General features: G+C 41.8%; 1 protein-coding gene across 1 annotated transcript in view; it reads right to left on the reverse strand.

The window, feature by feature from the left end:
• Positions 1-15,093, reverse strand: part of ANKFN1 (ankyrin repeat and fibronectin type III domain containing 1) — a 370,109-nt gene that overhangs the window by 29,228 nt on the left and 325,788 nt on the right. Inside the window, exons 14-15 of the mRNA XM_080680192.1 lie at positions 14,699-14,914; positions 1,792-1,958 (exon numbers count right to left, since the gene is read on the reverse strand). Coding sequence (XP_080536318.1) covers positions 1,792-1,958; positions 14,699-14,914 — 383 coding nt within the window. The remainder of the gene's footprint in view (positions 1-1,791; positions 1,959-14,698; positions 14,915-15,093) is intronic.

Genomic DNA, 15,093 nt, shown 5'->3' on the forward strand with positions numbered 1-15,093 from the left:
GCAGGCTAGAGAGGAAAGAAAAGCCCTCCTCTCTGGGGATGGAAAGAGAGGAGGTGCTAACATATGTTCCCACTCCCATGAAAACCCTCTGATGGCTCTCCCCAATGGATTATACCAGCCTGGCCTCCAATCTGTGGGTCAGAAAATGAAATTGATTGTGACATAAGCTTTTCATCAGAAAACACTCTCTTTTAACCAGCTACCCTCTTAGAAAAGTTTCTGTTTTTAAGATATCTGTTTCCTTTCAATTCCCACACTGGAAAAGACTATGGAAAATTTACCCTTTGTCCCAATAAAAGAAAAAACTCAAAATTAAATCCCACTTCAGTCTGGGCATACTGTTGGCTTCATAAATAATTGAAATCTCTGAGAACCTGCTTGGGAACTGTTTCTTTCTCTCATCGCAGATATTGAAAACTAACTGAGGGGGTCTGACTAGCACAAGTATACACAAAACCTGAAGGAGAACATTGCTAAAATAGCATCTATAATCAAATTAGAAAATAAATTACTGGTAGGAATGCCATGAAATATCTAGTGGTTAATCAGTTTAATTGCTAAGGATGAGGGAGATGGAACTGGCAGAATGAAGGATACTGGAATCTCCTGTAAAAATGAAACTTGGGAGTCTTGGAAAGGGGAAAGTAGATGGTATAATAACTAAAAGATAGAGTCTAAACCTTTAAGACACAAATCAAGAAAATGGATGAAAGTATTTGTTGCTGAGTCAACCTACAAATGAGCGTTAAACCTCTTGGGAAGGACTGAGATCACTAATGCTGATTGTAGAAGTGACCACCAGATGGCAGACTTAAAGTCTAGGTGTAGTTGATAAGTGAAGGAAGAGAATATGGCAGCTAGTGAGTTCTTTGAAGAGACCATCATCATCATCATCTTCATTGTGCTCAACTAGTATTTAATAAACATTGTGAGACACTATAGTTAATCAACTTGCCAAAATTTTAAACGACCAAATTAGAGTCACCTTTGGTTAAATAAATCCATAGGTATAATTATAGAGTTTGGGTATCTAACTTGTACTCTGAAGCCTGAAAAACTCTGGAGAGCTCTTTTTCTTATTTATTCTTTCCTTCCCCTTTAAACAATTTTTTTTTCACGTCAAGCACAATTCAGTAGACTTTCAGAGACCTGCTAGAGGCTAGTTGTAAAGCTGAGCCAGATTACCAAGATTGGGCAACCTTCCCAAAACTAACAGGGCAGTTCACCCTGATGCCAAACCATAGAGGAATTTCCAGAAGCTCAGGCCTTGTTACTTCTTTTCTGCCCTAGAGAATCATAAAGAGTATAGAAAAAGTACAGAGTCCCCAGGCCAGAGGGTTAGGGGTGGGGAGACTGATGGTGGAGGGGCAGCCCTTTAAGATTAAGGGGAAATCAATGCTTTATTAGAACCCATTTCCATAGTCATATTAAAAAATAATGGCTTATTAGGTTGTGAAGAAAAGATATTGGAAATAGCAATATTGAAAGTAAAGGACACCTACTCATTAACCAGTTGTGCATCAGTGGTTGTACCATTAATAATATAGAGAGAAAAGTGAAAGGATAGTGCCCCCTTTAGATGGGCTCACTTCTTTCACCAACACCACCAGCCCTCCTTATCCTGATGTTAATATGCAGCTCGGTCTCTGCCCCTGAGTGCTGACTCCTGAGGAAATCTCACTATAGAAACTGTACTGGGAAGTTCAACACTTCCTTTTCCTTCTGACACATCACACCATCACTCAAGCCATTGTTTCACCAGGAGGAAAATCCAAACTCCTCATAACTTACTTGGAAATGTTATGGTTTTCACGGATCTTCACATGGCAGAGAATGTTGGGCAACTTTTGGGTAACAAGAACTTTGATCTGATCCACAGAGCTACACAGCTTTAGATAACCCAGATATAATCCAGGAGAGAGACGTTGATGACTCCTTTTGTGATAGGAGAGAATATCCTGTAGGGTGAAAAAAAAACCAAGCAGAAACAAAAAACTCCTTGAAAGGCAATCTCAAAACCTTTTTCTTTCTTAGGTGCAACATGTCATGAATTAAAGGTGCTGTAGCTAAGAAATTAGGTGAAACACCTCAGAAAGCATCATGAAGGTTGGGGACAGACCATCTTACCTTCAGGAAACTTGTCCTCCAAGTCAGGTAATCAGTTATTAATATATTCTGCATGCTTATTTTCCTCAGATTTCTGAACCAGGGGAGGTGTGAGGGCTGGGATTAGCAGTGTACTGGTAGTAGTGGAGGCAGGTACTAAAGAAAACTAGAATTTATAATCTCTGTCCGTGGAGGGTTTATTGTATAGCTGGGGGAAAACAGAAATTTACAAGTGTAAATGCTGATAAAGCAGTACAGGAAGCCTCATTATTTCAGGGTAATTGGTATCAGGAAAAGTCTATTTTAAATGATACCACTTAAAATAGGATGAAGATTTTATAGTAAGTAGAAGAAAAGATTTAATTGATTATCTTGAAAAATGAAACAATCTAATACAATAGATTTATTTATCTTGTTAAAATTTAAGTTGTAGTTATGTATTCTGAAAATGAAGAGAGAATCAAGTATTGGTTCTTTTTTTGGCATAACTTTTTTAGACTAAATTGTATGATAGCTGAAATGCTGTTTCTTACATTTGACTTTCACAACGAAGAGGATAGTTTTTTCAAGAGTTTGTGTAAGTTTCATATTTTCCCCCCTGGCATTTAAAATATTTGCTGTTTATGTCATTCTCTTATAAAATACTTGTTCCTTTTATGTTCTTCAATTGTTAACTGGTCTGTTGCTGAATTGTAACAGGCTTTGCATGTGATTTGGCTAGTTTTCCACATCATCTTCATCAGCTTCACAAAATTCTGTACCTATACAAGATTTAAAAATTTACCTTATAATAGATTTGCATTGTATTGTCACATCACAATATTCCACAGGCAGCAGAGACTGAATGAAGCTGTTGGTTTGACAGGAAGTACCAGCCTGTTTTAGCACAGAGGGATGTTTGAGTCGAGTCTTGTTTTATATGTTGTAAGTTCTCTAGTGAACTATTTAGAGTGTGACATTAGCTTCCCTATATGACTGAAATAACTGAGATAACGAGTAATTGGAAATACAGTTTCCCTCTCCCCCATTTCAGTAGGTATGACTTTTTAAACATTTGGGCAGCGTGGGAGTTAAAGAGAATTAAGAGTGATGAGTCAGGTAACTGATTATAAAGATTCCTATAGGCCAGAGTTTAGCCTGATTTTCAAAGTGAGTAAAAAAAAGAAAGAATCATTGCTACCACTAAATGTAGGGCAGGTGAAAAAGAAAAGGAAAACAAACGTTATACTTGCATAAAATTCTATATGGAACAGAGAGGTATTGAAGTATCCCTTGGCCACTATACTCAGGAGGATTAATCTTTCCTCTGTAAAATTATCGATTTGCAACACCTAATATATACTATTGTGTATCATCTCCTTTGTCCCATCCTCTACCAAGCATACTGAATTCCAGGCTCTACAGGAGACATTGGGGTTTCAGGTAAGTTGCTATGATCACTACTTTTGAAGATGTCAAGAAGATGAATAAACAATTATCACAATATACTGAAATCAATTTTATAATAGAGACAGTGTTGGCATACAGAGGAAGGCGTACTTAGCTTATATTTTTCTTCTTTTATGCTCTCTCTTTTTTTTTTAACTAGACTATGAAATTAATGGTGTTGCTGTGTTTTTATTGCTTTGTGTCCTTGGTACCTATTGCTAATTCTACATATAATAGGTACTCAACATGTGGAAATCAGGACAGTTCCGTAAAACAGAACAGAGAATAGCAGAAAGGAACAAAATAAGAATGACCACAGTTGGGGTCATAAATGGTCACATAATTAGCGAGTACAGAAAAGGAAAAAACTAAGTAATTTTTATTTTTTTTTATTTTATTTTTTTAAATAAATCTTTATTGTTCAGGTTATTACAGGTGTTCCTCTTTTTTCCCCCCTAGCTCCCCTCCACCTGATTCCCCACCCCACCCCATGCCCTTACCCCCCGCCACTGTCTTCATCCATAGGTGTAAGCTTTTTGTCCAATCTCTTCCCGCACCCCTCACACCCCCTTCCCCCTGAGAATTGTCAGTCCACTCCCTTTCTATGTCCCTGATTCTATTATATTCACCAGTCCATTCTGTTCTTCAGATTTTTTATTCACTTGATTTTTAGATTCACTTGTTGGTAGGTATGTATTTGATGTCATTTTGTTGTTCATAATTTTTATCTTTACCTTTTTCTTCTTCTTCCTCTTCTTAAAGAACACCCTTCAGCATTTCATGTAATCCTGGTTTGGTGGTGATGAACTCCTTTAGCTTTTTCTTGTCTGTGAAGCTCTTTATCTGACCCTCAACTCTGAATGATAGCTTTGCTGGGTCGAGTAATCTTGGTTGTAGGTTCTTGCTGTTCATCACTTTGAATATTTCTTGCCACTCCCTTCTGGCCTGCATAGTTTCTGCCGAGAAATCAGCTGACAGTCGTATGGGTGCTCCCTTGTAGGTAACTAACCGTTTTTCTCTTGCTGCTTTCAAGATTCTCTCTTTGTCTTTTGCCCTTGGCATTTTAATTATGATGTGTCTTGGTGTGGTCCTCTTTGGATTCCTCTTGTATGGGGTTCTGTGTGCTTCCTGAACTTGTAAGTCTATTTCTTTCACCTGGTAGGGAAAGTTTTCTGTCATTATTTCTTCCAATAGGTTTTCAGTATCTTGCTCTCTCTCTTGTTCTGGCACCCCAAAAATTCGGATGTTGGTACGCTTAAAGTTGTCCCAGAGGCTCCTTACACTATCTTCATATTTTTGGATTTTTTCTTTTTGTTTTTCTGGTTGGGTGTTTTTTGTTTCCTCATATTTCAGATCTTTGGTTTGATTCTTGGGGTATGTTGATCTACAGTTGAGTTTCTGTATATTCTTTATTTCAGACAGTGTATGCTTAATTTCTGACTGGTCCTTTTCCATTTTTTTGGCATTCTCATTAAGGTCCTTGAAGGTCTCACTAAGCTCCTCGGAGGTCTCATCAAGTTTCTCGGCGGTTTTTAGAAGATTCTTGAGTAACCTTATAAATGTGGTTCTGAACTCTATGTCGTCCATTAGTTTGCTTTCCTCCATTTCTCTCATTCGTGACATGTTTCTTTGTCTCCGCATTTTGCTGCTTCCTTATGTTGATGGAGTGCCTTTGTGTGGTAGGTGACCTATAGGGGCCAGTAGCTCAGCCTCCCCAATCACCTGAGGTGGACGCCTTTGGTACACCCCTTTGTGGGCTGAGTGCAAAGTCTTGGTGTAGTTAAGCCTTGATTGCTGTTGGTACACTGGGAGGAATCGACCTCCAGGCCAATTGGCTGTGAGGACCCGCTGTGTCTATAATGGAAGAACTGCTGCGCTGGAGACACGCTTATGGTGCAGGACTTGTTTCAGTGGGGCTTTGGTGCTCACTGAGTCTGCCTCTTGAATGTATCACTTATGGATGTGAGGAGTTGAAATCTGGTGTCTCACACTGACCACTAGGTACACTGGCTTCTGGATCTCCAGTGGGGTGCAGGTCAGCTACTGTCTGAGGCCACCCAGCAGGAGCTACAGCAAGAACTACAGTTTTCTCCTCTTTGCTTGGAGTTTGGAGGTTTTGGAGCTGTCTGACCCGGGCTGCAAGTTTGCTAGGTTAAGCTGCAATAGGGCAGACCATTCATATGCTAAAGACGCTGCTTGGAGCTTGGGTGGGTTCGTAGATTGTGCGGGGCTGGGTCTCAGGGCGTCACTAGGCTAGGGCGTGGCAAACAGCAATGACTGCCAGTAAGCCGGCTCTGCAGCTCTGCGTCTCCGACCCTGTCCCCGCGTCCCGCGCCCCAGCACAATAAACAATTGTTCCTGCACGCAGCCCTGCAAGCAAGCCTCCCTCACTTTCCGACCCCACGGCAGACAGTCCAGCTTCTCCCCGTAGGAGTTTGGGTCCCCCGTGTCTCCCCAGAAACGAGTTCGGAGTAATCGGGAGCTTATCTCCCTTCGGGTTGAAAACAGCAGCGCTTTCAGTCACCCTTCGCCAGCCCGATTCGCGCGTCTCCGTACCTCAGCTTTTCAGCGCTTGTGCACCCCTCAATGCTGTTTGCTCTTTCCTTCTAGTTGTAGAACTTCCACTCAGCCAGCTTTCCTGTGGTTCTGGGTGATAGACGTTCTGTCTTTTAGTTGTAGTTTTGAAATTGTTGTGCGAGGCAGCAGTTTAGGTACTTACCTATGCCGCCATCTTCAAAACTAAGTAATTTTTAAGATATTTGGTGAAAAAAGAGACTAGAAAGAAATTTGGTTTCATTTGATCAAGAAGGAAGGCATTCTTATTAAATCAGGAGTTCCATACAGTTTAATGTCTTTTATCCTGTCTCAGAACAGATCACAGGTGAGTAGTTGACTAGAGGAGCTTCAGTCAAGGTGAAATTTTAAGAAATGAATAGGTAATCAAAGAGAGAAATGGTTAATGAGAGGAGGAAGAATGGAAGTGTTCAGATGAATAGAATTTGATGATATGCACCCAAGCGGGTGTACTTGCTGAACAAGCAGATGTGGCCACAAACTCACAGGTCATTATTTTTGAGAAGTGATGGACAACTAGGAAGTCCCTAAAGACTAGAAAAGGGCAAATATGCCTATCTTTGAAACAGGGAGGGGAGAAGCACAGGATGACCCTAGTAATTAAGGACTGCCAACTTATTGATCTGTGGGAGAAATGAAAAAGAACCATCAAACAGTCAATTTGCAGCCAGTCAGGAAATCCTGAGACACTAGATCAGGGAGAAGTCTCCAGTGGAATCTGTTTCACTAGATAATCTGTGAAAAGTAGAGTCTTTACCATATTACTTTTATAAGCTAAATATCTGAGATGAAGATTTGTGAATGATGGAAATGGTGTGGGAATAGTAGACATATTGAGTGATGGACCTATAAAGACTGGCCCTAAGGGCCACTCTTTTCAGCTTATTTATTGACATTCTAGATAAAGAAATAAAAAATGTGTATCAAATTTGTGGGTCCCAAGTTTAGTGTGGTTTTGATTTTCTGGAAAATAGTAATAAAGCTCTGAATGACCCTATGCATTGGAAAAATAAGCTTATCATAATTAGGGTTTAAACTTAATAAGAAAATGTGCTTGTAAAGACCCAAACCCCAGTACAAATATAGGATGGGTATGAGTATAAGAGAAAAAACATGTGGGGGTCAGACTGACCACAGATAGAATGTGAGCTGGAAACATACTGTGGTTATGTAAAAACCAACACCATTCTGGGATGGAGTAATTTACTCTTTCATTCAATTTTTTTTTTTTTTTTTTTACAAAAAAGACTGTTACTGAGCATCTACTATGTGTTTTCCTGTCTTTACATAGTCATTTTATCCTTCATTAGTCAGAATGTTTTGGGCCTGAGAAATGCATAGGAGGAGAAAGAAGCTATCCCATTCACATAATCTGAGGTACACTAGAAAGACCCCCTAAACCAAATCAAATGCCTTTGGGTTTACACTTTGCCTCATTTGACCACTAAACCACATTTCTAGCCTCTGCTTCCACTACAGCCCTTTTTCATCCCTTATCTCCAGCCAAGATGGATCCCTTTTTCATTCCCCATGCATGCCCTAATCTCTTTTATGATTTTTTTTGTTGGTTCATGAATTCACTCATTCTACCAACTTTTATTGAGCACTTACTACACATAAGGCATTGTGCTAGTGTGTTAATGACATCAAGATGAATAAGACATGATCACACGTAAGCAGGTTTTTCTAACCCAAGTGATAAGGGCCATGAGAAAAATGTGTAAGAGTCCTTGTGGACCCAAGGGAGGGTGAGGTTGACTTTTCTAGCTTCTGCCTCATTTCTTTTACCATGCTCTGTATTTAATTCTATTTAATTCCTTCCTTTCCTCTCTTCCACCTTTTTCATTCCCCTTCTCCCTCCATCTTTCCCTCCCCCATCTCTTTCTTTCTCTTTTTTCTCCACCTGGTGAACTTAACTTACCTTCATGGCTCAGCCAACTGTCACCTCTTCTACAACGCCTTCCCTGATATTTCCAGGTAGAATTAATAGCTGCTTTGTCTGTGTTTCCATAGTACGCTGTTTGTGCTGCTATCAGGCTCTCGTTTAATTCTGCCTTGTATTACCTTGATTTGTTTACAAGTCTGTCTGTCTCCCCTGACTGAACTCCTTGAGACCAGGGACCTTGACTTATTCATTTGTTTTTTTCTATAGCACCTAGAAGAGTTCCTGGCACCTACTTGGTGCTGAAAAAATGTTTATTAAATATGAAGTGAGAGGCCAAGAGGGAGTGGGGTCTGGGGCAGGGCCTCTGGGAGAGAATATGCTGTGCTGGTGCAGTAACTAAGAAGAGGTATATATCCAACTGCTCTTCATTGGTCAGATAGCCTAAGAGCTTGTTAGAAGAATGATATATAGTTACTTTTCCAGTAACCACAAGGTTTTTGTTTAGTTGGATAGGGGATGGAAGCAGAATTATCCAGGGATAGCAGAACTCATAAAATGGTGGCTGGTGGTCTTTGTGGGCCAGCCCATGATCATTGAACTACAAAGAATTTAAATTTTCTGAATTATTTTTCTAACTTTTAAAAATAAAGAGATTTTTATTGAAAACTCTGAACTTTTAGCTTTTCTTTAAAAATTGGAAAATATTTCAGTATTGGAACCATTTTCCTCCACTGCAGTTAGCTGAGGCTGAATAAGCCTGTTCTTTAAATGATCTCAAGATTACTGTAATCTCTGTTACTTCTATATTATTTTTTTATTGAGATATAATTCACATACCATAAAATTCAACATTCTAATGTGTGAAATTCAGTGGTGTTACTATATTCACAAGTTTGTGCAGCTATCACCACTATATAATTTCAGACTATTTTCATCACTTAAAAAACACACAGTAACTTTGCTGTCATTCTAATCCTGTCACTCCTTCACCTGTCCCTAGAACCACGGATATACTTTGTATGAATTTGCCTATTCTGGACATCTCATATAAATGGAATCATGCAATATGTAGCATTTCATGTTGGCTTTTTTCACTTAGCATAATGCTTTTAGGCGTCATTCCTGTCATAGCATGGGTCAGTACTTCACTAATTTTTATGGCTGAGTAATATTCCATTCTATGGATATGCCACTTTTGTTTATTCATTCATTAGTTGTTGGGCATTTGGCTACTGTGAATAATTTTTGTTGTAGACATCAGTGAACAAGTTTATGTGTGAAGTCAGTTGTTTCTTATATCCAGCCCGCCTGGCTCATTTTCATTAGTTTCCCGATTTCCAGTAGTTTTTGATCCCCATGTTAGAGGCTGCTTGAAAATGAGCTAGAAAAAAAGCAAAAAAAAAAAAAAAAAGCAGACAAGATAGTAGGTCCTGGGCATCTCAGGTGTAAGAAGATATTGAGTCCCTGGAGTTACCAAAGAATGCCAAAGAGAAGGAAAGCAGAGATGGGAGGAGATAGAAGACAAGTTTCGTTGTAGCTTTTCTAGGATCAAACTTTTTAAAAAGGATCCAGAGAAAGGGAGGGTGAGGGTGTGTAAAGCAGCATGGTAGCATGGGAACACCAGCCTAGGAGTCAGAAGACGTCAGTCTTAGTCCCTTCTATGCTGCTTTTTGGCTGATATGACTCTGGCCAGTTATTTTTCTGAAATCCATAGCTTGATTTATGAATTGGTCACAATAAAATTACCCACTCAACCTCATTGGGTTTTTGTGAGGATTAAATGATATCATAGATGTGACAAAGTGTTATAAACTTGAAAGTATAGGGATTAATATTCAGAGAAAACTTTACCCGTGAGGCTTTCAGTTATTGAAGTGCTCCTGAAAACCATGGTCAGAGTAACTCAACACCTGAGAGGGGCCTCCCTATTGGAAATGCTCTCATTGTCAGTTTGTTCAGAGGGACACTAGCCTGTCTGTAATGACTCTATTCCTTTCCAGGCAAGTATGGGAAGGATTTTTCTCTCTCTCCCAAATATATGAGAGAGGCCTGTTACAAAGTCTGGGACTTGAGAAGGTTGGGCATTTGAGAGGGGTAGACCTGAAGTTTCCCTGGGGCACAAGGGATTAGCAGATTAGTTATGGGCCCAGATTTTGTTAAAGCCCGTATCTGTTTTTGAAATCCCCACTGTGGATCAGTCAGCCTCTACACAACTTTTCCTTAGTTCTTATGAAAAGGTAGAGGAAGGGAGAAAATGCTCGAGGGATAATTGAGCCAGTGCTTGGGGTCTTCTGGGACAATAGGGATGAGGAGATGGACTAAGTGTGCCCTAAGGAGAGCCTAGCATTACTTGGATTTTTTTGAGTAGATAAATAATAAAAATCACTAACATTTATTGAGCAGTCACTTTGTGCTACCCTTCTGATGTTTCATATGTTAACTCATTTACTTTTCATTAGAACTCTATGAAGTAGGTGGTTGTTGTGGGTTTTTTTTTTTTTGCCCAGAGGAGGAACTATAAGAGGTGAGAAATAAGTAACTTGCCCTAGTCATCTATATATATAAAGAGCCGGAGTCTGTCATGTTCAAAAATGACTGAAGGCTCGACAGAACACCAGAAGTCAGTCCTGCAGTCAGTGCTGGGTTGCTGTGGCGACCCAGCACTGACTGCCACTGGTGTGGGCACGGTGACCCAGCACTGACTACCGAGGGGGCTGTGTATCAGGCCCGGAGAGAGGCCTGAAGAGAGAGACAGGATCTGATCCACAGCCTCCGCGGCAGTCAGTGCTGGGTCGCTGCACCCACACTGGCGGCAGTCAGTGCTGGGTTGCCGTGACCCAGCACTGACTGCCGAGGGGGCTGTGGATCAGGCCCAGAGAGAGGCCTGAGAAGAGAGGCAGAGTCTGATCCACAGCCTTTGTGGCAGCTGTTGATCAGCCATTGCCTCTCTCTTTCTCTCCCCGCTTCACCAGCAGATGGGCCTCTGTTTCTCTCTGGGCCTCTGTGGGGGCTGCTAATCAGCCCTGCCTCCATGATCAGGCCTGGAGATGCTGACTGGCATAGAAACCAACCAATCAGAACTAAATTTGGGTGAATTGTGAGGAGCCAATGGCTGCCCAGGAGGCGGAGCTTTTGATGCTGACTGGCATAGAAACCAATCAGAACCAAGTCTGTGTGAATTGCTAGGATCCAATGGCTGCCTAGGAGGCAGAGCTTTTGACGCTGACTGGCATAGAAACTGACCAATCAGAACCAAATCTGGATGAACTGCGAGGAGCCAATAGCTGCCTAGGAGGTGGAGCTTTTGACGTTGATTGGCATAGAAACTGACCAATCAGAACCTACTCTGGGTGAACTGTGAAGGCAGAACCTAAGGTTGGGGCTGAGGAGGGGTTTTAAGGGCAACAGCTATTTGGTGTAAGGTGTAAGAAGGCGATTCAATATTTTAATGACAGGTTTGGCAGTATAGTGCATATGGCTGGCTATCAGTCCAGATATAGGGATTATGTGTTTCTGTCTGCCAAGAGCATCTCATCCTGCTGAAAAAGGCTCCCCCCCATTTAAGCAATCCTATCCTATATAATCTATCTATACTAATAAAAGGGTAATATGCTAATTAGACTGGGTCGATGGGCCATCCTTCAGATGTCCAACTTCCTTCCGGACAAAGCCATGGTGGTGGGGGCTGAGGCAGAGGCAGTTGGGGGTGAGATCAGGCCGACAGGGGAGGGCAGTTGAGGGCGAGATCAGGTCTGCAGGGGAGGGCAGTTGGGGGCGAGATCAGGCTGGCAGAGGAGGGCAGTTAGGTGCGATCAGGCAGGCAGGCAGGCAGAGAGGTTAGGGGAAATCAGGCAGGCAGGGGGGCAAGGTAGGGGTGATCAGGCAGGCAGAGGGGTTAGGGGTGATCAGGCAGGCAGGCAGAGGGGTTAGGGGTGATAAGTCAGGCAGGCAGGTGAGTTGTTAGGAGCCAGTTGTCCCGGATTGAGAGAGGGATGTGTTACTGCCGGTACAGGGATCAGGCCTAAACCAGCAGTCGGACATCCCCCAAGGGGTCAAAGATTGGAGAGGGTGCAGGCCGGGCTGAGGAATGCCCCCTCCGTGCACGAATTTTGTGCACTGGGCCTCTAGTCTATATAATAAAAGCCTAAGTGACCTTTATAGCAAAACGACCAGTCACTATGATGCACACTGACCACCAGGGGGCAGACGCTCAATGCAGGAGCTGCCCCCTGGTGGTTAGTGTGCTCCCACAGTGGGAGCGCCGCTCAGCCAGAAGGCAGACTCATGGCTGGCGAGTGTAGAGGCGGTGGCGGGAGCCTCTTCCGCCTCCACAGCAGCACTAAGGAGCAGCAAGCAGGTGGGCAGTAAGGAGTGAGGGGTCCCAGACTGCGAGAGAGATGTCTGACTGACAGCAGGTGGACATCCCCTGAGGGGTCCCAGACTGAGAGAGGGCACAGGCCGGGCTGAAGACCCTCCCCAGTGCATGAATTTCATGCATCGGACCTCTAGTATAACTAGAAAAGGAGTAAGGAATCATACCCAGTTAACCTGATTCCAAAATTGTGTCTTTGAATGTCATGTGATGTAGCAGAAAGAAGCCTGGGCTTCCAATCAGAAGGCCTGGTGGTCATCCGTCTACTGACCCTGAAAAAAGACAGTGACTTGTGGCCCAGAATTGTGGGAATTACCTAGTCAGCTTTGGGCAACCACCACAACCTATCTTTACTTTCATGTTGAGTTGGTGGGGCCACCTCCTGACATATATAATCTTAAATCTGGGAGTGATTGAATACCAGCCCTAGTAGTTTTATCCCCCATTTCCTCTCCAGTGTAAGACCTATTTGGGAAGGGGGTGAAAGAGAAAAATAGAGGAGGAGAAAGGTAGTGGGGGTGGGCGGGAATGACATCAAGCAGGAATGTGCCAGTCAGCGGGGGTAAATTTTCCACTTGGATCTGGGTGGAAACCTGATCTTGCCTCTATTTTTGGTCTCCTTCTCTAACAACCTTTCGCCAGATTGGAATTTTTCTGCACCTGTAACACATTTTTAATGTAATAAGTCTAGGAGAAACCAGGTATTATATCACGCTGGGGCCTGTGCTGTGTTTCTAGGAGGGAAGGTAGCCCAGACCCCAGTTTATCCCTATAGGGGATTAGTGTATTAGTCACCCTGTAAAAGCTCAATTTATTATGATTTTTAAAATGTTTCTTTTAGCACTTGCTTATAAAAGGTGAAGAGGGGAGCCACGAATGTGTCTGTGTTCCCTGCCTCCACCTTTTCACACACACCCACCCTCTATCAATTTCATATGAACTCAGATTCCATAAAATCAAATCCAGGGGCTTTGACCAATTAGCTTGCCTTTGCTCCTTTGGACTTTGTCCATGTTTGGGCTGGTGCAACTAATGGGAAGGTGAACTTACTGTAGTAGCCACACCTCAGTGGGGAATGGAAATAAGTGGTCTTAGTTGTTTAGGGTGATCATAGGGGGCTGCTGGGCCAAGGCTTGGATTTGGCTTGTTAATGTGGGATTGAGCCCTTTATTTAGCCATTACTACAGATTGGCTTTCTTGTGAATATATGTCATGGGTTGCAGAGGGCTCAAGGTGGATGTTTCTGCCAGCTTTGCCACCTAACTGGACAGTTCTATAGAAGTCATCCCCGTCACTAGATTTAAATAAAGAAAGCAAGCAAGAAAAAGACAGCTTGAAACCCATATTCACATAAGAACATGTGAGGCAGTTTGGTGGCATAGAGAGAGCATTGGACTTGAGCAGATGTGGGAGTGTATCCTGGTTCCGCCATCAAGGTTAAGAGTCCGATCTAAGCTGCTTGAATTTGAATTTTGGTGGTATTCAGTTCTCAGGCAAGTCTCTCATCTTTCATTTTATCTCCCATTCCCCACTCACTGAAATCCTACCTCCTACCCTGGAATATGAAGTAATGTAGCGCAGAGAAGCCTGCTTACAATCAGAAGATCTAAGTTCAAGTGTTGGCTCTATTGTTTTCTAGCTGTGTGCTCAGTGGCAAATCCAAGTTTGGTGGTGCTTAAACCTAATGCAATCTTGGGTTCTTTCCTTAAGGTAAAGAATACACAATTATGAATGTGAAATTGTTAGGATTTCTGCCAGGGCCTTGAAGGGGCTTGTGCAAGTGAAGAGCTGAATGATACAGAACCTTCATTAGCTTCATTAAATCTGCCTGTCACATCATATCATCAGGCCTCAGTTATTTCATTCCTAAAATGGATTTAATCATGGCTGTCTGTCTTGAGTAGTTTAAGGAATAAGCAAGAGTAAATATTATGAGTGTTTTTGTTCAAAGTGATACATACATGCACACACACAAATACATATATAGTCTGTAAATATATTATTATTGTAGTACATTCAGTTATTGGTTTAATGTTTTGATTATACTATCTGTAATCCCTACTCAAATATTTGTCTCATTGTTTCTTTTTGGTTCATTGGGTCAGGGGCATTCTCAAGGTGCCCATACTTGAATTCCAGATTGGGAAAGTGTTAAATAAAATGAAAACAATCTTCTAAGTCTTTCCAATATGTGGGATATAAACCATGACATGTCTCTGGACCCTCTCCACTCCATCATTGCATATGTAAATGGATTTTGGTATATTTCATTAGAGCCTCAATAAGTGTATTTGGAACTTCAAATATATTAGGAAATTGAAAAGACTACATACCTGGATGGTTATCAGTAAAATGTCTAAGGCTGTTGGCTCCTCGGGTGTTGACAGAGACTTCCTCTGGCTTTGCAGCTTTGAGATCTGCATCCATTTGCCATTAAAAAATGAATAGAGCATCTCCACCTCTCTGATGGTGACTATGAGGATGTTTCCATGCCGGTCTTTAATGGGCTCGTAGTAAATTCTTCCCAAATTGTGTGTTCCAAGTAAATTCTAGAAGCAAATAAATTTCTGGTAGCTTATGTGATGTACAAACAAAGCAACGTAACTGCAACAAAAGACACTAAATAATTATCTGATGTTTCTGAGAAGCTGTGTGTTGTTGTTTTTAGCAAACTTACTCCTAGAAAATGTGGCATCATAGAAATGTACTTAACAGAAGCTCAAAGAAT

The sequence above is a fragment of the Plecotus auritus genome (assembly GCF_963455305.1).
Source record: "Plecotus auritus genome assembly, chromosome: 7".
Classification (NCBI taxonomy): Eukaryota; Metazoa; Chordata; class Mammalia; order Chiroptera; family Vespertilionidae; genus Plecotus; species Plecotus auritus.